The sequence below is a fragment of the Leptonychotes weddellii genome, chromosome 3, assembly GCF_054177405.1.
Source record: "Leptonychotes weddellii isolate Sample4059 chromosome 3, ASM5417740v2, whole genome shotgun sequence".
Taxonomy (NCBI): Eukaryota; Metazoa; Chordata; class Mammalia; order Carnivora; family Phocidae; genus Leptonychotes; species Leptonychotes weddellii.
In genome coordinates this window covers 47,570,681-47,593,105 of record NC_138371.1, presented here as the reverse complement: position 1 = coordinate 47,593,105, position 22,425 = coordinate 47,570,681, and the positions used below count along the sequence as shown (strand labels likewise).

General features: G+C 37.5%; 1 protein-coding gene and 1 long non-coding RNA gene across 5 annotated transcripts in view; both read left to right on the top strand.

Moving 5' to 3' along the window:
* Positions 1 to 6,851, top strand: part of UBE2E3 (ubiquitin conjugating enzyme E2 E3) — an 80,780-nt gene extending 73,929 nt beyond the window's left edge. For all 4 annotated transcript variants that reach the window (XM_081814041.1, XM_081814040.1, XM_006739246.3 and 1 more), the window contains exons 4-6: positions 996 to 1,128; positions 4,861 to 5,008; positions 6,213 to 6,851. In XM_081814041.1, coding sequence (XP_081670167.1) covers positions 996 to 1,128; positions 4,861 to 5,008; positions 6,213 to 6,310 — 379 coding nt within the window. In that variant the 3' untranslated portion in view covers positions 6,311 to 6,851. The remainder of the gene's footprint in view (positions 1 to 995; positions 1,129 to 4,860; positions 5,009 to 6,212) is intronic.
* A 4,821-nt stretch (positions 6,852 to 11,672) lies between these two features.
* Positions 11,673 to 21,869, top strand: LOC115943512 (uncharacterized). Its single transcript, XR_014143496.1, has 2 exons — positions 11,673 to 19,004; positions 19,361 to 21,869. It is a non-coding gene; the product is annotated as an uncharacterized LOC115943512 (long non-coding RNA).
* The last annotated feature ends 556 nt before the right edge of the window (positions 21,870 to 22,425 follow it).

Sequence of the window (22,425 nt, the reverse complement as noted above, 5' to 3'; positions counted from 1 at the left end):
CTAGCTGGTAAATGTGGAGGAAATGCTGAAGTTGGAAAATCATGATTTTATCACCATCACAGTATAGTTTATTAGTTCAGCCAAGAATCACAATTGGATGTTAAATCTAGGGGTGAAATTTGGTGAAGAGCAGAATATTTGTATGGTCTTAAGGTGTATATCCAAAGGTTATTTATTGGTTGCAGGGAAAAGATAATAAGTAAGCAGTAGGAAAATCAGACAGTTTTTAGTGATGAAAATTAATATTACCAATTAGGTATAGGTGAATGAATATCTTGGTACCCTGAGAACACATCACTTATGTACTATTTTGGCCAGGAATGCACTGTCTGCATCTAATGAGGAAACATAACTCCAAAAAGATGAGCATTCTATTAAAAGAAGGAGATGATGGGGAAGAAGATAACTGTATTGTTCAGAAATTCGTTATAAAAGTCAAAGGCGGAAAGATTCCACATTAAAGGAAACAGAAGACATGGAACATAGATGATCACAAGAGTAGATTCTGCATTTGGATGAAAATTAAAATTTTAAAAAGGCATTACTGCGTCAGTTAACATTATTTTGCAGATTATAGGTTAAAGTGTTTTATTGATATATTCACTGAAATTGTAGCTGTATTTTGATTATATTGGAGGTTAATTTAACATGGCTCAGAAAAAAGCACTGTGGGTGTCGGTGTGTGTGTGTGTGTGTATACACACACAGAGAGAGAAAGCAGGGGGAGGGAAGGAGAAGATGAAAAAGTTAATGGGTCAAAATGCTAACAGGGAAAGTCTGGGTAAGATTATACTGGTGTTCTTTGTTCTTGGAGTTTTTCTGTAAATTTGAAATATTTGCAAATAATTTTATACATGTATGCACACATTGGGGCTTCTTTTATATTTATCTCATTGCTCTAGGTTGCTAATTTACCCTTAATACTTAATTGGTTTAAGATGTTAACATTCGTTGCTTACAGATACACACATTGATTTTTAATTTCTTTTAAATAGTGCTGGGCCTAAAGGAGATAACATTTATGAATGGAGATCGACTATACTTGGTCCACCAGGTTCTGTATATGAAGGTGGTGTGTTTTTTCTGGATATCACTTTTTCATCTGATTATCCATTTAAGCCACCAAAGGTAAGAACCTAGAAGTCCATTCTTTAATATTTATCCTTCTCCAAAATTCTAGAGGTTAAATGTGTATTGATGTAATCATTTTTATTTCATTGTTTTTCATGAATTGATATGGAAACTCTCATGTAACCAAGAATTTTAAAACTGAAAGAAATTGATTTCTGCCTTATACAAGTAACTTTATGATTAGCAGAAAGAGGGTTTGTTAATTGTAAATGAAAGTATGCCACTTTGCATACCAATAAAGGAGATAAATTTTTTAAAAATATTTATTTATTTGACAGAGAGAGAGTACAAGCAGGGGGAGCGGTGGGCAGAGGGAGAGGGAGAAGCAGGCTCCCTGCTGAGCAGGGAGCCCAACGTGGGGCTTGATTCCAGGACCCTGGGATCATGACCTGAGCCGAAGATAGATGTTTAATGACTGAGCCCCCCAGGTGCCCCAAAACAGAGACATTTTAGATTTATGTTGTAAGGGAAAATATCCTGTGGACCTTCCTTGAGAAACATATTGGGGTAAAAAAGTAAACCTGTTTGACAACTTGCAGAAATAAGAATTAAATAACTTGAATTTTGTGCTCAATTCCTTACCTTTACTGATCAGCAAAAACTAGAAAACCATAGCAAAGAGGAGGGAAACTACTATTATTTAATCAGCTTATTTTGTGCCTTCTGTAGATAATGATGTAGTAATGGGAATGATGGTGGCTAGGTGGCTTATGCCTCAGTTGGCTCTCAGTAGGAACTGGATGGGTAACAAAAGGGTTGAGTTGTACCTTGTAATAATTGGCGATTATTTTTCAAGTCTTAAACATAACAATTACCTGGATAGTTTCCTCCTCTCACTTCTCATTATAAAGTGGTCCAGCCAACAGGTAAAAACCACCAATATTAAGCCTGAACATAATTATGGTCTAGTTACAGAGACTTCTGACATGTCAGGGGAAAAGTATGTTGTTATCAAGCCTTTAACCATGATGAAATGTTTTCCTTTCAACATAGTTCCTTATGTTCCCTACACTATTTAAAATACATGTAGCAATTTGATGCCTGCGTGGCAGTTTAATGCCTGGGCTCACTTGCATGCTTGGGGTGGGGCGGGGGGGCAGGGAAAGTAAAAATTAAGAGTTCGTTTTTGTTTTTAGACCTAGGATTTTTCTCCCATTATCTAATAAGATAACAGTTCCACCTAGTGGTATCTACCTCAAAGTACGTACACCAAGGTTCCCTATCATCTAGAGGTATTTTGCCGTCAGCTAGAGTTGTCAGTGTTTTTAGTACTATACTAAGTGATCCCATCAGAATTTAAGATCTTTAAATGATTGTCTTATTGAATGCTTTCACGTATGTAGAGTATATATCTTGCTAGTTCAAATAAAGGAACAAAGCCCTCATGTTAATAATACTACATACTGTATTCACATTCAAAATGACACATGTTAACAGTGCTGGTCTATCACTAACTGCTCAATTTGCATTCACTGGTGAAGTTTCCTTTATTGCAGAAAACAAAATCATAGCAAAATAGTTCATGGCTGTCTTTGATAAATAGTGATACTTATTTCTAGATGCCTCATTTTTCTTGAAATTGGTTTTAATGTGGTAGCAAAATTAGAAAAAAGTTTGCAACATTTATTTTTTTTACAAAATTATTTTGTGAGGGAAGATTTGTTAAGACTTTTCTGTTTTCCTTGGCATCTTTTAATGTAAAATAGAAATTGACTAACATAAATCTTTCAAACTATAGTTCTGTATATGACTTATTAGTTGTTTTGGTTAGTACAGTGGTTATGTTTTAATTTAGGATTTAATTTTTTTGCCGAAGTCTCAGTATTTTAATTTTCTAATCATTCCATGTTGAATCATTTCTCTTGCCTAAGATATCTGACACAGTATTATGAAGCACTATCTAGATCTGTGGTTGAACAAGTGAAAAAGAAAGAATACTTCTGCTCTTATCTTGGTGTTAGGTACAATTATTTCTATACAATTCTGCTTATTTTTGAAGTTTGGAAAAGGTGTTGAACTTCTTGAGGAATAATAAAAATTTAATTCTCTTCTGTTCACCAATTATTAATAGCTGAAAGGATTTAAAGTATTTTTTTAAGATTTTTAAAAATTTATTTATTAGAGAGCGCACGCATGTGCCAAGAGTGAGCGAGGGAGAGGGAGAAGCAGACTCCCAGTGGAGCAGGGAGCCCCATGCGGGGCTCGATCCCAGGACCCTGGGATCATGATCTGAGCTGAAGGAGATGCTTAACCTACTGAGCCACCCAGGCGCCCCAAAAGGATTCAGATTATTAATTGTGTTTATAAACCATGCATGTCTGTTGAGTAGTCAGCTGTCAGTGATCTAAACATACATTATTCCCATATTCTAGAGCAGAAGTGTCTGACAGAAATCTAATGCAAGCTACATGTGTAATTTTAAATTTTCTATGAGCTACATTAAAAAGGGTAGAAAAAGACAGTGAAATTACTTTTAATACCAGTACCTCCAAAATATTGTCATTTGAACATGAAATCAATGTAAGAGTATTATTAATGTGATGTTTTACATTCTCTTTTTGGTACTGTGTCTTTGAAATGTCGTCTGTATTGTACATTTTTAGCCGATCTCACTACGACTAACCGTATTTTAAGAGCTGTAAAGCTAGTATGTCTACTGTATTACACAGAAGTTCTGGAGGTACAGTCTCTTCCTTTTTCCTCCGCTACTAGACCACTGGTTTCTTTCTTGTTTTTAATTATGCATCCTTAATCAGAAATATGCGTTTGAGGGCTTTTAATATTTTCTTTTTAGACTCTACCTGGGAGATCATATAGTACAATGCTAGTTCCAGGAGATTGGGAACTGTTTTTTTCTTTTTTTCTCTGCTATTCCAAAATAAGAGTTAGCCACCCAGTTTATTTGTGATTGTTTTGGAATTTGCCAGTATTTGTTCCTATGATTTATCCTCTTTTTTCATATATCTCAGAGATATATTAGTTTCCTTTATTCATTACCTTAAGACCTTGCTTATTTCATTTTACTGTGTTAGTCTAACAAGATACTGAACCAGTTACAGAAATGAAAGGCTGAAAAATAGACTGGTGATTTCATCAACCTTCCTCTAAATCCTTGCCAATATTTTCTGATACATGACAGGACATTAGCTGAGTTGATACTAATCTTTTCTACTAAGAAGCTAATGTAACTTTTGTTTTTTATGGTAAGAAAAATTCTTCACAAGTTTCTTCTTACCTTTGGCACTAAAACACTTCTGTTCTCTCTCACATGCTTTATACAGAGCTGTATGTGCACGTGTGTGTGCGTATATATGGTATATATGGTCATGCATACATAGAATTATTGTATCATTCATTTAGAGTAAGCCAACCAAATCAGCTGCTCACTTTGGTGTAAAATTGATATAGTTCCTAGTCTGCAGGGTAAAAAAATTTCAACTGAATTGAATAAAACCATTTACTTTTTTTTTTTTTTTTCAAGTAGGCTCCATGCTCAGTGTGGGGCTTGAACTCACTACCCTGAGCTGAGATCGAGTCGGATGCTTAACCCAGGCACCCCAGTTAAAATCATTTACTTTTGATATTACTTAAACCTGGTATTTAATTAGCTCTTCAGTAAATTATTTTCTATTTAGTATCTATGATATATTACCCTTTACTTTTGCTGGTGAGAGTTTTAGTGGGTAATAAAGCATTCATTTTCTTTGTTTTTAATGGAACTGCCCTTAGGTTACTTTCCGCACCAGAATCTATCACTGCAACATCAACAGTCAGGGAGTCATCTGTCTGGACATCCTTAAAGACAACTGGAGTCCTGCTTTGACTATTTCAAAGGTTTTGCTGTCGATTTGTTCTCTTTTGACAGATTGCAACCCTGGTAAGCAAACCTTTATTAACACACACAGTGGGGCTACAGAAATCGGTGTGTTTTGGCTGCCTTAACTATGGATTTGAGAAAGTAAATGCTGTTGGTGGAAAGATGAGCATAAATCATTTTGCAAGGAAATTATCAAAGCCATTTCATTTAGAATAGACCAGAAGTTTCACAGTAACTTTCTTTAGTTTATTAATGGCATGCTACCTATAATTACTTTCTTTCTGTCATTGATGGACTTTCTTCTAAATTCTGTAGCTGTACAAACCATGTTTGACGGGAAGAAAGCCCTGACTGGCCCCAGTGCCTCCTTTTCTTACTCCTTCCATGCTGCCTTGTGCTCTACAGCAACCACTTAGTAACTAAGGGCTTCTAATTCTCCCTTCTTTCTTGGATTATAGTTAGGTATTTTAGAAGTAGTGGTAGCGGATATTAAAGTGATAGTTTATGAGTTGGACTAGATTATATTAACTCAGAGATAAAGCCATTAATAACATAGTTCCTAACATTTGTAAGAAATGCTTAATTTGCTACATATTAACATGTGTAGTTGACTTGAAAAAGTGACGTTTAGACCTGGGATTTTGCATATGTTATCTTACAAGTGGTCATTTTTTAAAGAAGTTGAATTACTTTTTCTATATATTGGACTAATCACCAAAGGCTTTTACTTTTATCATAAACCCAGCAGTTATACCTATGCCCAAGAGAATTAAAAAGGGTGAGGCAGCTCTAAATGAACTGATAGGGAAAGCTCTCCAAGATACATTAAGTGAAAGAGGAAGGCACTGAAGGAAAGTACATATGTATAATAATATTTTAAATGCTTGTGAATGTGCATAATATCTACACCGAAATGCTGTAAACTGTATTGTAAGATTTGAGTTTTTATTTTAAAAATCACATTTTTAAACAGAAGGTAGAACTATAATCACCAAGCACACTTCCATTGCTGAATAAAATGCCAAGAGTAGTATTAAAAAATCAAATTTATTAAGTCAACTTGTATTTTTTAGTTTAAAGGGCTTTTCTAATTTCAGTATTAAAATACACAGATGATTGTTATTTGAAGCATTTTAATCTTGAAAATTTAGCCATTATATACCAAGGTGCTGCTGAAAAATTAATGTTTCAATTTAATAGACTATTAAAACTGTAACTTTAAGACACTGTATAATATCTCTTAATGTTCTTTCTACTTTTCCAGCGGATCCTCTGGTTGGAAGCATAGCCACTCAGTATTTGACCAACAGAGCAGAACATGACAGGATAGCCAGACAGTGGACCAAGAGATACGCCACATAATTCACAGAATTTGTATGCGGTGTGAAGGAGCAGAAGGCCCCTTCCCACTGTGCTGCAAATCTTTATAGCCTTTACAATACGGACTTCTGTGTATATGTTATACTGATTCTACTCTCTGCTTTTATCCTTTGGAGACTGGGAGACTCCCCAAAAAGGTAAATGCTATCAAGAGTAGAACTTTGTAGCTGTAGATTAGTTATGTTTAAAACGCCTACTTGCAAGTCTTGCTTCTTTGGGATATCAAAATGTATTTTGTGATGTACTAAGGATACTGGTCCTGAAGTCTACCAAATATTATAGTGCATTTTAGCCTAATTCATTATCTGTATGAAGTTATAAAAGTAGCCGTAGATGACTAGGAATTATGTCATTTGTATTAAACCCAGATCTATTTCTGAGTATGTGGTTCATGCTGTTGTGAAAAATGTTTTACCTTTTACCTTTGTCAGTTTGTAATGAGAGGATTTCCTTTTACCCTTTGTAGCTCAGAGAGCACCTGATGTATCATCTCAAACACAATAAACATGCTCCTGAAGGCATAGTTTCCTGTCGTAATATTTTAAGTCAGTCTTGTTAGAAGGTGTATCTGAGATGATTGTTGATGAAATAAAAATGCGGATATGAAGATTGACTACTAAGGACCAGTACAAATAAATGAATTGTTAAATTGAAAACATTTGAAATCTTGTTAAATGTGTAGAGTTTTTTTTTTTTCCTGGAAGTACTAATGAGAGAATATAATGAGCTTAAACATGTAAAACTGGATTTAAAATCATTGATCTCAAAACACGTAAAGCTCTACTTCGATAAGATGATATTTGAGCAAAAGATAATAGGAAATTGTGACTCACTGAGGAATCTGGTATTAACTTATGGAATATTTTGTTTCCCAATTGGTGATTTTCATCCACCATTGGACAGTGTTGTCAAATAACTTTAATCTGATAGTGCTTCTGTGTCATTGATACATTTTTTACTTCTAGTACTGGTCTTGAATTTTCATGGTGTATGGTGTGTATTACCATTCTTATTATGGCACTTAGCCAGCAGATAATAGCTAGAGGCAGAGTTGAACACAGAAACCATTGTCTGGCCTGAAGGTGGAATAGAGCTCTGGATTAGTGTGCAGATCTGGCATTTATTTCTCATTTGAAAAAATAACTAAATTTTAAGCGTTTTACAGGTTATATAAATTCCTTCTTTTTGGTTACAGTTATCAAATACTAGATTTCTTACAGGAGTTAGAATTACTTTGTAGTATTTAGGTTTGGTAAACAGTATAAATATGCTTAATATTTTTCTATGGCTACGATAATTATTGAGGTAATTCTCCAGTCCTGTAGCCAAGGTTGTGGAATGCGGGGCAAATGTCTTCTCCAGTCCTAAATATGGAGCTTAAAGTACCATCTTAAAAATGTATAGAGTGGAGTTACTAGCATAAAAATACATTGCTTCAAGCTAATAAAGTAAAACATTTATAGTTGCATATACCGTCACTTAGTGGGCCTCCTACTTGAGTATTTGTCAACAGAAGTCTTAAATCAGGGTAAAAATAAAGTTTTATGTATATTTTTCACTAACACCCACCCCCCGCCCCATCTCTCCATATTACAAAGGGAACACTAAGCAAATAGGTAGTATTTTGAAGAATTCAGGCTTAGGTCTATGAAAACCCTTGAGCCTTGACTATTTTAAGTGGTAATAATAGATAATGGAGCTCAAGTCAGTGTGATGAGAGTGGGGACCTTTTATATAAACTGTAAGGGTTTCTGTGTAGGTGAGCTGCAAAAGTGGTTTTTTTCCCCCACTTCCAGTATCGTATATTCTGCATCCTGGAGTAATGAACCTTTCTCTTGATGCCAGAAAAGCTTTCATCATAATGAATATTAGGATGTTTGGGGTATTATCGTTAGACTTCCTTTATTTGTTATCCCACTAATTACTACCATCAACCTTTTTGCTACTTTGTAGGCTATAACCCATGCTCACTTGGGACAGAGAAGAGGGAACTGGTTACTTAAAAATGTTCGTGGCTCTTTCACAAACTACCTTTGTGGCCTTGAATATGACACTTTAACTTCTTTGAGTTTTAGTTTATTCATCTATGAAACAAAAGTTGAATTTGATTATCTCCCTATTCTCTATTAGCCCTCAAACTCAGTAGTTCTAATCCTATAACATTTGTTACCCTTGTTCTGCTTTCTCTTTCAGGAAACAGGCTACAATTTCAAATGGACTGAAAAATAACAATTATCATTTGGTTTCTTTCTGTTAGGTTCCCTTTAAAATCCTGAATATTTTTTACCTTGTTTTCTATTTCTGGAAAACTGTAGATCCGCTTTTCAGTTACATAGGTATTCATCTATGTATACTATAAATATGGTGGGTTTTTTCCTCCATGAAACTTTGCTCTGGATGTAAATTGTGCTATTTGAGAGCCCAGATTTTTTACATTTTTACTTTTTTTTTTACAAATTTTACAAATGAAAGTCCAAATGTAACTTCGTATGTGTTCAAGAGGAGTCATGGCCTGTGTATTGCATTGAGCCTGCTGTGCTTGAATTCTGGTCACGTGCCCTCAGGGGAGCCTTGCTGGGTGCCGCTGTGTGCCAGCCACAGCTTAGCTACTGAATATCCCCTGCCGAGCTTTAGGAGAGGAGACCCTCTGACCATCTTCGGTTGATAGAGTGAAACTGATGCACAGACCGGTTCAATAACTTGCCCAGATTACACAGCCAGTACAATGTGGAGGTACATCCTCCGTTCTTCACCAGGTTGTGGTTTGTAACATCACAGTTAATCTATGTAACAGCAAATATACATAGATCAATAACTTCTGAAAAGGACTGTCTAGGATAAAGTACAATTTGCATTTTAGTAAATTCTTATTTTAAATTTTATTTTAAAGTCTCAAATGTAACCTTACAAAATAAGGCTTTATTAATTGATTCCAATGAATTTGAGATATGTTTATTTATCTTCTACCTTAGATACTTGTCGTAGGAATACTTTTTTTTTTTTTTTAAAGATTTTATTTATTTGAGAGAGAGAATGAGACAGAGAGAGAGAGAGCACGAGATGGGGGAGGGTCAGAGGGAGAAGCAGGCTCCCCGCCGAGCAGGGAGCCCGATGCGGGACTCGATCCTGGGACTCCAGGATCATGACCTGAGCCGAAGGCAGTCGCTTAACCAACTGAGCCACCCAGGCGCCCAGGAATACTTTTAACATCACTAATTTCCCTTTGTTGATTGAGAAAATGAGATAAATGATGTTATCTTAAATTGTTTTAGTTATACATTTCATAACCACATCAGGAAATTTATATTGATAAATATGTAGCAAGCATTTAATGACTACCTTTTTCAAACTAACAAGATGTATTAGTTATATAGACGTTGCTTTTTTTTTTTTTTTTTAAAGCAGGAAATCTTAATCACAGGGATAAAACTGTGTAGGCATTTGCAGTTTGGATTGACCCTAAAAGTTCTAATAAGAACTTTGAGGTGTTGGACTTAGAATCAGCCCACTAATTTGTCCAAATGTATTACAACAACACAGGAATGACTGTATTGTAAAATTTAAGTCAGTTTCAGTCCTGTGACTCATATATTAACTTGTGTTGAGTTGTGTTAATGCACATTTTCACTTGACATTTATATTGTGGTCTTTGGACAGAATTATGGCATGATACGAAAACATTATTTTTATAAAACCAATGCAGATTATTTTAAGAGGCTGAGATAATGAGTCTACAGTGATTACATTATCCACATTTCAGTTAGTGTTCTTTATTTTAGATGAGTAGAGTATATAAATAGATTTGTTTCATGTCTAAATAAATTAGGTTTTTTCAAGTAATTCCCAAAAAATAACTCATAATTACATTTTGATATATAGGCATTATTTGAAACATCAATTTTTTATTACTAATTTGTCAACTTCTGTTTTGGTGTAAAGTTCCTCAGTGATTTTACATAGGCCTTTCAAAAACCGTTATAAAATGAATTTCTAAAAAAAAAGAATTTCTGAGACTGGTTTGTAAACCAGATTGCCAGCAGTGATGGGTAGTGCTAAAGCCTTCTCAGACAGAATCAACCTTGTCAATTAGAAATGAGAAGTTAAGAAGAAATGAGAGACCTTAGAGGTGGATGCATATTGCCACACCTATCTTCACTTTCCTCTTTTTCTCCCTGATGTGCTCCATAAACTCATAAGCACTTCTCTGAAGGGAATATCCTGGATTTTGAGTAGGGTCTCTTGTTTTAGTTTGCCATCTGCTGTGCTCTCATCTTCTTATGGTTCCAAGTGTTCCTATGACGAGAAGCCCTAGGTGATTTTTAACTGATAGTATCCTATTAGCAAGACCAAGCATTCAGAAGCTAAGTTTGAAAATTAAAAAACAACAACAACAACAAAATGAGAGATTACTCAGATTCAGGCACACGGACATTGTAAACTCCTTTGACAGTATTTATCATTAATTTAGTTGTATATGAGAAAGAGTGATTTAACTCTGATTAGGCATCAGAGCTCTGGGTCCTAGCCCTGGATATATTTCAGAAATAAACAGAACTATGGCATAGCAAAGGAATTGATCAACAAATCTAGATATTACCAATGAGTCTATTTGGAGATACTTAAATTCACTTTAAGTCTTCCACAGCTACAGGTTACCTTGTTGACATCCAGTAAGGCTAAAGCCAATACGCCAGTCTACCCAACACACAACATTAAAAGCAGTTTTTTCCCCTAAATCCTCCAATCCCTAAAGTTTATCTCAAGTCCAGAACCTTCCATGAAACCTTCCCATTTTACTATCATGTACTTTTAGTCTGTCTGTTTCTCTGAGACTCCATGTGCACAAACATCAGATAAAATAAAAATAATTTAAGCATGTGCATATTTCCAAGTGCCAGCAACAAGCCAGGTGCCTTCCTCGGCAAGAATCCTTTTTTCTTTTTTTTTTTTTTTCTATTGGAGGGGATGGAGGTTGGTTATGCTATAGAACCCCTTAACTGACCTCCAGTTCGTTCTACACATTTTAGGTGCTTGCTAATTGAAGATCCTTTCAGGCACTGTGATGCATACAGAGATGAATACATTGTCACATCCTTAAATAGTTCATCATTTTCCTGTCCAGATAAGATTTTTCCCTCATCTTAGCAGAGGAGAACACATCTTTGCTAATGTGTATCCATTTTCTGTTGAATGAGAAATTGAACAGATGTCCCTGCTGATTTAGTTATGAAAATATTAGTATAATAATTTTACCCAATCTATATGATATTAAACATACTTAATACTATTTGATGCTTCAAAAATAATTGCTGTCTTTTTTTTTTAAAGATTTTTATCTGAGAGAGAGCATGGGGGGGGGAGGGCCAGAGGGAGAGACAGACTCCCCGCTGAGCAGGGAGCCTTATGTGGGGCTCCATCCCTGGACTCCAGGATCATGACCTGAGCCAAAGGCAGTCTCTTAACCAACTGAGCCACCCAGGCACCCTAAAATAATTACTGTCTTTCAGATTACTTTTAGGTACCCAGTGTCTGTAGCATGCATTTTGGCATTTTATTACATTTAGTTTAATACCTTATACATATTTCTGAATAGTGAGCTCTTGGAGGATAGTATCTATACTCCTTGTCTCTATCTCAGCATAATATCTAATATGATATATGTTTGCTGAATGAATTAATATTATGCCATAGGTATAAGTTTTCCAGAAGGTTATCCAGAGACCATATGAAGCAAATCAGTCATGTCATTTTTAATTCCCTGTCATACTGATTCAGTGCTTAATATGTAGTAGGTGTTGGATATAGTCCTGTTAACTTGAAATATCTGAAGTAGTAGTGGGTTGTTCCCATAACCTACTTTATGTCTACTTGTTTAAAATGGAGAATAACTTCATCTTGTCATTTTTAAGGTCCTTAAATACACCAAAATGCATTTTGTCCTACAGAGTTTACATAATTTTCCCTTGTCATTACTCTCTTCTTGATTTGATATATTTCTCCTGTTCTCTTTTATTCGTAAAATGCCTACTTCAGACACAAAGGAATTACATGTATGTGCTAGCACATGAAAATCCCCTTCCTTATGGTGTTTATTTGCCATTGCAAGGAAACAGACAAAAAAAGTTTTTAAAAAAGTTAAAAAAAAATGTGTGCGCGTGTGTGTTAGATGGTAAGTGCTGTGGAGAAAACTGAAGCAGGGAAGGAAAGAGGCACGGTGTGCTGAGCAGGAGAAAGGGGAGGTTGCATTGTGGTTATAAAATGGGTAGTCCGAGAAGATCTGACCAAAAAGGTGAGTCAGGAGCTGAAGATGGGGAGAGATGAGCCACATGGCGGAAGAGTATTCTAGGCAAAGGGAATAGCAAATGAAAAACTCGGCGATGAGAGCATGCCCAGTGCATGCAAAAACCATGCAAAACCCAGCAAGGGCTGGGGAAGGTGGAGTGAGCAACTAGGAAAAGAGTGGAAGGCAAGGTCGAGACTATGACAGCTGGGCAGACCTCATAGGGTCTTGTAGTCCATTGTGGGGAGTGGGGTAGTATTCTAAGACAGGAAGCCATTGGAAGGTTTTTTAGCCAGAGTGATAGGATATGACGTGTTTGATTAGAATCTCTGATTACTGTTAGGGACGAGAATTGGTGGAGGGGAGGAGAGGGAGGGAGCAGGGTAAAAGATTGTGATGACTTCTACTTGGGTAGCAGTAGTAGGTGCTAGTAATAGTAGGTGGTGAGAAGTGATCAGATGCTGGTTGAAGGTGGGGCTAACAAGATTGGCTGATGATGCATTTAACTATGGTGGTGTGGAAAAGAAATCCATTTGGCACCAGAGCAGATTAGAAGGCTAGAGTTGCAATTAACTAAAATGAGGAACCTGGAGGTGGAGCAGGATTGGGCAAAATTGAGAGCTCAGTTTTTGACAGGTGAAGTTTGAAATGCCTATTCAGTACGCAAGTGGAGGTGTCAGAGCAGTAGATATGCAAATCTGGAATTCAGGGGTAGTTCTGGGCCAGGCATGTACATTTGGGACTCCTGCGTGCATAGGTGTTATAGCTATGAGACTGTAGGAGATCATCAAGGAAATAAGGGCTGCTAGAGAAGAAAGAAGTCTGGGCACTCCAGCGTTAAGAAGCCAGGAGATGAGGAATCAGCCAAGGAACCCAGGAGGGAGCAATCAGAGAAGTAAGAGGAAAACCCCAGGAGCCGGTGGGTAGCTGGAAAGGAAGTTTCTCGTGGAGGAGGTAGGAGTGATCTGGATCCAGTGCAACTGATAAGTCAAATAAGATAAAGACTGACGTGTCCATTTTATTCAGCAACTGATGGGTGGTGGACATTAGTGACTTTGATAAGCAGTTTTGTTGGAGTGGTGAGAACAAAAGCTCCACTGGAGTGGGTGCCAAAGATAATGGAAAGGCAGAAACAGGAGATGCCTGACAATTTTGCAGTGAAGTTGAGAAATAGGGAATAGTTGGGAGTTTTGTTGCGGGGGCGGTGGTGGTTTTAGGTAGAAAAAAACTGTTGACGGGAAAGATTAAATAGGAAGAAATGAATGAGTGGGGCAGAGAGGCAGTGTCCTGGAGAAAATCATCTGCTCCACTGTTTACTGAGGGTGTTTCCAAAGCTCCTTGCACTTGCCTTGGACATTTCTCTCTTTCTGACTAGACTTAACTATTTGGGAAACAGTATCCCCACATAAAGCAGTCTAGGCCTTCACCGAATTCTTGAATTCTAGGTAGGCAGGAGGGGATGGGATCTAACACACAAGTGAAGCGGTTGTCCTTTGCTGGGAACTCAGACATCTCATCCCATCCGTACTCAACAGGAGAACAGGCAGAGGACAAGAGGATAGGTCCAGGCTGGAGGGGCGATGCAGCCGGGAAGCTTTCTTGTTGCTTTTATGCCTCCATGAAATAGGTGGTTATTGACTGAAACTGAGGATGGCAGGACCAGAGCTCATGTGTTTTGTGTGAATCCTCGTGCCCTGGAGAATCAATGTATGATTAAGTGATTTTTTTTTATCTAGATGGGCCTTTAATTTCATAGTTAACATGTTAATGAAGTAATTAAAGTTCTAGTAGCATTTGGAACAGCTCTTTTAATCCATCACGTACGGTCAGCAACTGTTAGTTGGTTTCAGTCTTAAGCACCTTAATATTTTCTTTCCTTCAAGTGATTTTCCTTTTGTCATTGAAGAATCTACCTTGACACCATGTTTAACTAGAGGAATTTAAGTCATCACTTAAATTGAAAGCTAATACTGCTATACATGCTGGAAACAGAAGAAACTTAGGTCTCTTAAAGAGCTCATCATAGTGTAGTCAGGAAAAGGAATGTCCTAGGTAAGTACAGAGAGCTTTGGAGAGTTGATGTGGCAGAAGACTGCTTTTCTTTTTAAGATTTTATTTATGAGAGAGAGAGCAAGCGAGCACAAGGGGGGGAAGTGGAAGCGGAAGAGGAAGAAGCAGGCTCCCCACTGAGCAGGGAGCCTGACTTTGGACTCGATCCCAGGACTCTGGGATCATGGCCTGAGCCAAAGGCAGACGCTTAACCAACTGAGCCACCCAGGCATCCCCTCCCCTTTTTTTTTTTAAAGATTTTATTTATTTTACAGAAGACTTTTCTTAATTGGGTACAGCAAAATGGTTTATCAAAGATGCCTTCTTGCTCATTCCGATGATTCTTAGGAAATTGAGCATTCTTTACCCCGGGTCTGCTTGGTGGATGTGATGGTCAGAGAAAGACGTAACATCAACTCCTATTACCCTGACTTCTACCCTAGTCCTGTGGTAAACACTCCTGGTTCCAGCCTGCATCCCTTTGGATGAAGCCTTCCCTTACCCAGGAAGTAGGGAATTTGAAGAGCAGGTTTCATTGCCAGAGAACGGAAGCGGCAGTGAACTTAGGACCAGGGCTCCCATCTTCCTGCTGCTTTCCTGACTTCCTGCCTCCCAAGGACCCATACATAAGGGGCTTAGCTTAGCTTATTTTCTCTGAAAATCTAAGGCCTGATTCATCATTGGTTCAACCACTTAATTTTGCTTAAAGAGTTAACAAATTGTTACAAGTTAAATTTTTTTTCCTGATCAAGTCTTGGTGGAGCAGTACCTTTGCTGTGATTATTGCACATTTAAACCCAGCTATACTTACGATCTGAAATTAAATAGGGCATGGCTCTTCTTTCTCAAGTTAGTAATGTCCTTTAGAATATTTCATGTATCCTATACAGGCTAATTGTTGCTGTCTTTTCCCCTTATTTCTGAAGGACTTGTGTTCGTGTTCTGTTCTCCTTTCTAGTTCTAATCTCTGTTTAAAGTAGGCTCCACACCCAGTGTGGAGCCCAAGGTGAGGCTTGAATTCACAACCCTGAGAGCAAGACCTGAGCGGAGATCACGAGTCAGATGCCTAACCGACTGCGCCACCAAGGCGCCCATATTATCTTAATGTATTGTTTAAATTTAGATAGCCACATGTCCCAGTCCTCGTCCTGTTCACACCCTCACAGTTATCCCTTATCGCTAGGCGCCTTTTAAGTTCCCCTCTTGTCCATACAAAGGAGTCGGCTCTCCTTCACACCCCTATCACCGTAATCTTCCCAGGGCAAGCGCTTCATCAGGACACGCCTTGCTCCTAAGACTTTGAGTGGTTGCCCATTGTTTACAGAGTAAAGTGCAAACTCCTAGAAGCCTCGCTTTCTGTCAGGACAGCAGTGTGTTCCTGGGATGAAGCCGCATCCATTTCAGTACCAGCTTCGGATGCACGCGTTTCGTAGTGAAATCCCAGAGCCACTCTTGCCAATGGCAGCGGTGCCATCTATCACTTAAGAATATTTTCTCAGAGAAATAGCAATAGTGACTCATTGAGAACTCTTCCTTAATCCTCTTACTCTTCAAGGCTTTCTGCTCATAGGACTACAACTCTTCGATGCGCTGACATTTTTATAATTTCTTTTACAAACAGCAGTTCAAAGTATTGATGCATGTAACCTTGTTGCTGGCCATGTTAAGTTTCAAACCTCAGAAAATGGATTGCTTAAGGTACATTGCTAGGCACACCAGTATTTTAAATCTGAATTGATATACTTGGTGCTTCAAGACAGATGGTGCATTGCTTCTGTGCCTGAGAGCATTTGGCAGTGCTGAAATTGAGCCTTCTGTTCAGTCCAGAATAATTCAGTGATGAGTGGGCAACTCTGTACTTTTTTTTTTTTTTTTTTGCTGGATTTGAATATTTGGAAGTGTTGTAGCTGATATATTAACTGCAAGTGCCTTCCTAAGATGACGTTACAGGTGTAGGTAAGTGCATAATCAGTGGATAAGCACCGTGTTATCGGTTTGGCATTTGGCACCCCTTGTTTTTATTTTCATTGCAGTGATTTGTTTCCAGTAAGGTTAACAAGTATTTGACCACATTTAAACACAGGCATATCAAACTTTGCAGATTTAAAGTTAACTGTTAGCTAGGCTAATGTTAGTTAAGATCAAAAGGGAAGCTTCCCAGATGATACTGATGAGAGTTTAAAGTAGCAGAGGTTTTTAAGTCTTGTGTTGGTCATTGTCCCCAGTTTCATTTTATTCCCCTGGTTAACACCTCTTCCCAGGCACCTTGCAAAGACAGCATTTCCTTATTTAAGGCCTGGCTGGAAGACTGCAGTGAGAAACCTCTCTAAAGCCCTGTATTTTGTTACTTAAAATTAGAAATCGTTTTTTATTCCTTTTGATGTGCAGCTTGTTAGAGCCTTCTTGGTGATTAGCTAGAAATGTACTTTTTCTTCTTCATGTGTTTTCAAAGTAGGATTTATGTAACTCTGTGGTTATCCTTTGGGGAACACTGTGTGTTAAATATAGGATGCCAGAAGCCCACGAGATAACACAGCAGTGGGAATCTCTGAAGAAAAAGAGCAAAAGCACCCCTATCCTGCACTTGGTTGTGGGTTATGATGTTGATGGAGGACTATGATAGTTGATTTAGGAGAAGGTACTGTACTGTGAAGAAAACATCCAGACCATTTAAGCTTTGGGAAAAGGTATACTCTTTTGAGCTTGGGTTAAAAGTCCTGTATTGCCTGCTCTCCTAATGCTGGAAGGATAAAGAGATCAATAAAAAGTTTCTTCAGATTCTGTAAATCAGACTTGTCTCTGTTTTCTCTGCATTTCCGGAGAAGCCAAACCCACAGATTGGTGGCTTCCGGTGGTGGGAATATTAGTATTGGTTCTATATGTTCCTGTAAATTCTTTTTCTAACATTAAATGTATTGTGCACACGTACTCTGAACTGACCGCTCCTCGAGATTTGTGTCAGTTACATACCCATGGACTGATCTCTTAGTAAGTTGCCTCTTCTTTAGCAGCTACGACTTTACGCTTGTCTACAAGACTCCGTTCCTGTCTGTGACATAGTGGCATATGCATATTTTGGCAGCATGAAGCCAGAAGCGTGACTTAGGAGGACAACACCCCCCGCCATTTCCCGCCCTCCCCCCCCTCGACTGATGACTTCTCAGAAAATACTGGACTCTGCTTATTCAACACTGTAGGGTTAGTAACAGCTCCAAAGTTGGGGTCCTGCCCAGGAATCTTTAAAATCATTTCCAAAATAAAGCTGTATCATCAAATGAAATCTGTATTATACTATATGAGAACGAATTACCAAGGGTCGGAGCCTGACATACTTGACACTTTCTCTTGAGAAATGAATATGGAGGGGCGCCTGTGTGGCTCAGTTGTTAAGCGTCTGCCTTCGGCTCAGGTCATGATCCCGGGGATCCTGGAATCGAGCCCCGCATCGGGCTCCCTGCTTTGCGGGAAGCCTGCTTCTCCCTCTTCCCGCTCCCCCTGCTTGTGTTCCCTCTCTCGCTGTGTCTCTCTCTGTCAAATAAATAAAATCTTAAAATATATATATATATATATTTGGGGGGGTTCCTTGGTTGGTTCAGTGGTTAAGCATCTGCCTTCGGCTCAGGTCACGATCCCAGGGTCCTGGGATCAAGCCCCGCCTTGGGCTCCCTGCTCCGCAGGAAGCCTGCTTCTCCCTCTCCCACTCCCCCTGCTTGTGTTCCCTCTCTCGCTGTGTCTCTCTGTCAAATACATAAATAAAATCTTTAAAAAAAAAAAAAATATGGAGATCACAACTTTCAAATTTTAGTTGTATCATCACTTAGAGTAATTAGAAGTCATTGATTTATCACAATAGTTTGCATGTGAGTAAAACACCCAATAACAATAATTTCAGTTCTGACTTGTGGGTCTTTAGGATACTGAACTCTAGAGCCATAAGTTTAATTAACCACCAGCCTGTTGCTTTCAAATTTCTTTCTTACTGTACTGTCTTGTTCTGTAAGGAGAATTTTTTTTTTTTTTAAACTTCTCTGGGCCTGAATTTTCTCAATTATTGAACAAAAGATAATGAACAACACTGCAGAAATATTTAGTGATGGGAAAAAATTGGTAAAATACTGGGCATTATAAAGAATCTGGAAAGATTTTTTTTAAGCAGTAAAACAAGACAATTGCAAATTGTATGGGTAATTATATGTTTGAGTACAGCATGAAGCTTCACTATTAGAATATTGTTTTTGCTTGTGCTAATAGGTTGTATTGCATCTTTTTTGTTGTTTTTTGTTTGTTTGTTTTTGTCTCTGGGCTCTGAAGATTGAAGTGTACTATTAATTGCCAAGAAGGACATAAGTGAGTATATTTCTTTTAAATTTAACAACACCAATAACAGATACATATTTACCCAACGGTGTTTGGTTATAATTAAGCAATGTAGCTGCCTTAAGATTCTAGGATTTTACATTTGGGAGCTGGTCTAGTCTAATCATTTCTAGATGATTCGTCTGATTCCCAGACATAAATGAAAGAGTGAAGGAGTTGAATTGAGAAGCATTCTGGGTGTGGCGGGAACAAACTCATGCACATTCTTCTCAAGAGAAAAATCACACATTTCCTAATCCTTGAGGTTTCTTTTAGTTCCATGCTATTTCCTCCAGTCTGAAAGTAAGGTGTTTGCACTTTTTTTCCATTCTTTCTTTTTTTCCCAGAAGAGGTGTGGTGGTGGTGGAAAGGTCCGCCAGAACCAGAGGCTAAGCACATAGCAGTTAAAGGAAAAAAAAAAAAAAATCTTTATTCCAGCTTCCAGAATTCTTCCTCTTCAACCTTTCCTGTTCAATGAAATAATGAAGCCATTAAGCAGTGGTGTACAGAAGTCCCATCCAGTGGCTGAAGCCTGGTAGAAAACAAGGAAGTAGGCTGGTGTAGATTGAGCACTCAGTCCTTAACCACATTCACTAAAGGGGAAGAGGGGACAAACTTTAAATTTAACTTGTCCTGTAGCAGATGTAATGAGATTGTGACAATCTTCCAACGAGTATTTGTGATCTTAATTTAATCACATGTTAAAGTTTGCAGGTGTCAAATTGACTATCTCCTAAAGCCACTCAACATTTATTTCCTGTAGCCTTTGGAAAGGACAGAGATGAAACATAGAGCCAAACTTCACTGATGGTGCTAGGCATTTGTGAAAGCTCAGGGCGATAGAAACATTTTATTTTATATTTTTATTACAAAGTAAATGCAATATATTTAGATGAGCAAGTTTAGATAAATTCTTAGTGATATGTGCTTAAAGGAAATTTACCTCTGGATTTAATAAAATTCTCACCACAAAGAGGTATAGAAATTAATTCAAGGGATGTAATGAAAAACCTGGAAAACATTTCCTCCACATTTCCCCTCCCGTCATTTCTCTTCTCCCCTTCCTCAATAACCCTTCCCTGCATTCACTGTAGAAAGAAAAGAGCAGGTGAACACACACTTGCTCTTTTAAACTGAGTCAGAGGGAGGGTTTTAGGGATATCTTACGACTGCAACACTAACCAGCTCTTTGCCATCCCCTCATATCATCCCCTAACTTTTCAGTATCTTGCAAATTGGACAGTGTTTTTAATTTGGTAACAATCAAAATAAAAATATACAAGAAGTGTACTTTTCTTTTTTAATTCATTTATATTTTTTCTTGCTGCTTTGCCTAAAGACCAAAAAGAGCTTTTGCTTCTCTCTGGCCCCACAGGGACTATGAAGTTGATTTGGGGTGTGCACTTATCCCATAGTGCACCATAAATCTCCACTAGATGTCAGTGTGTCACTAAATGAAACTGGTTCAGCATGCTTTCCAGGTCTGTTCTTGAAACACATTGGAAAGGTGAACTCATTTATAATTTTTAATCAGAATGATACAGAGAACTTTTAGTATATAGGTTAGTAATAAGTTATATTTGTCCTAATCAATACAGAAAATGAATTATTTAAAAAATCCAATAGCTTTTATCTGAGGGGTTTCTTCCCTTGTATTCTGGTTTTGCCATCATATCCTCAAAAGAGATAGAATGCAAATATTTGTTTCACATTTTCCAGTAGAGTAAGCTGAACAGCACGAGGACAGAATGATTGGCCCAAGATCACATAGTGGACATCTCACGGACCCAGGCTGGTGTTTCTGTGATCACACAATCTGCTTTACCTAAATTGTGCTTCTTAGGTGTAGAAGTGTATTTAACTGCAGATTTCCTTGTCTGCTGGTTGTATTCACTACATTGCTCTAAAATGAGTTCAAAAAGAGTGGAATAATAATCGTTGTGGTTATTGGTTAGGTTAGGATGGGGATATCAGAGATGTAATTTTAAGATTGTAGCAAGATTGTACAAAGACAATATGCTAAACAACTAAGACAACAGCTGTGTTTTACATATCCTGTGTTAGGATGAACTCAGATTAATATGAGCCTCATCTTAGTTAAGGTACTCAAGTGGAGAAGGAAAGAAAGGCAGTTGTAATTTGGTCATCAAGTTTTAAGCTCTTGGGTATTTGGGGATTATCAGGCATAGTGTAGGTTTTACACTGTATAATTTCCTTAAAGAGGAGTCTACTTATAATCCTGTATATTAGTTTTTAAATAGTGATTGTCCCCAAATTGTGTAAATACGCAGGTTATAGCTATGTAAAAATTATGTTTGTGGATAAAGATTTAAAGAATCCACAGAGAAGATGTTAGGGTCGTGGATTTGTGGGTAAATTTAATATTTCCCTTTATGTGGTAATATTGTTTTTATAATAAATAAAAATAGAGAAAAAACGATTTCTCCTTTATTGTTCATCTTGTAAAGATTTGCCACGATCTCAGTTTCAGAAAGCCTTGTTTCATATCGATGAGGTACATTGTAAACAATCGAAATTCAAGAAGATTTGGTTTGGTTTCTTTACTTCAAATGTGTCCGTTAAATTAGAAATCAAGCTTAAGCTGGCAGAAGTACAGGGTCATATTTTCAAACTTAACTATGAATTTTAATTGAAAATAAATGATTGTCCAAATCCCAGCAGGCTGTTTGCTGTAGTATTTAGTGCACTGTCAATGTTAACTAAATATCGATGAAAAAGTGTTTAATAAATGTAGCTCTCCTCAGTCTGTGTTTTCATTTTAAAAGGTGCAAGATTAAAAGAGTTACAATAAAGTTAGATTTTCAAAATTAAAAATCATAATAGCTGTTGATCTTACATGCTTGAACCTGTGTTTTTTGTTTTTTGTGTTTTTTTGTTTGTTTTAAAGATTTTATTTATTTGACAGAGAGAGACACAGCAAGAGAGGGAACACAAGCAGGGGGAGTGGGAGAGGGAGAAGCAGGCCTCCTGCGGAGCAGGGAGCCCAATGCTGGGCTCGATCCCAGGACCCTGGGATCATGACCTGAGCCGAGGGCAGACGCTCAACGACTGAGCCACCCAGGCGCCCCTGGACCTATGTTTTGATTCAGAACTTGTATATATCAAATCATGCATGGATTTCAGATTGAGATATAAAGTAACTTGACATATGTGAAAGAAAACTTGTACTTTTATGATATGTCTCATTTCAAGTAATAACAGTAGCCACCACTGAATTATTTATAAAAACTTCATGGACAGTAATAAAACACAAATGATCAGTAATTATCAGTTGGAGAAGTTGGGCATGTATATCAGAATCACCTAGAAAATTTAAACTATATGTATTTCCCTGCCACCAGCCCCATCCTATAACCGTGACATTTGGAAACCTGGATTTCCAGATTTGGCA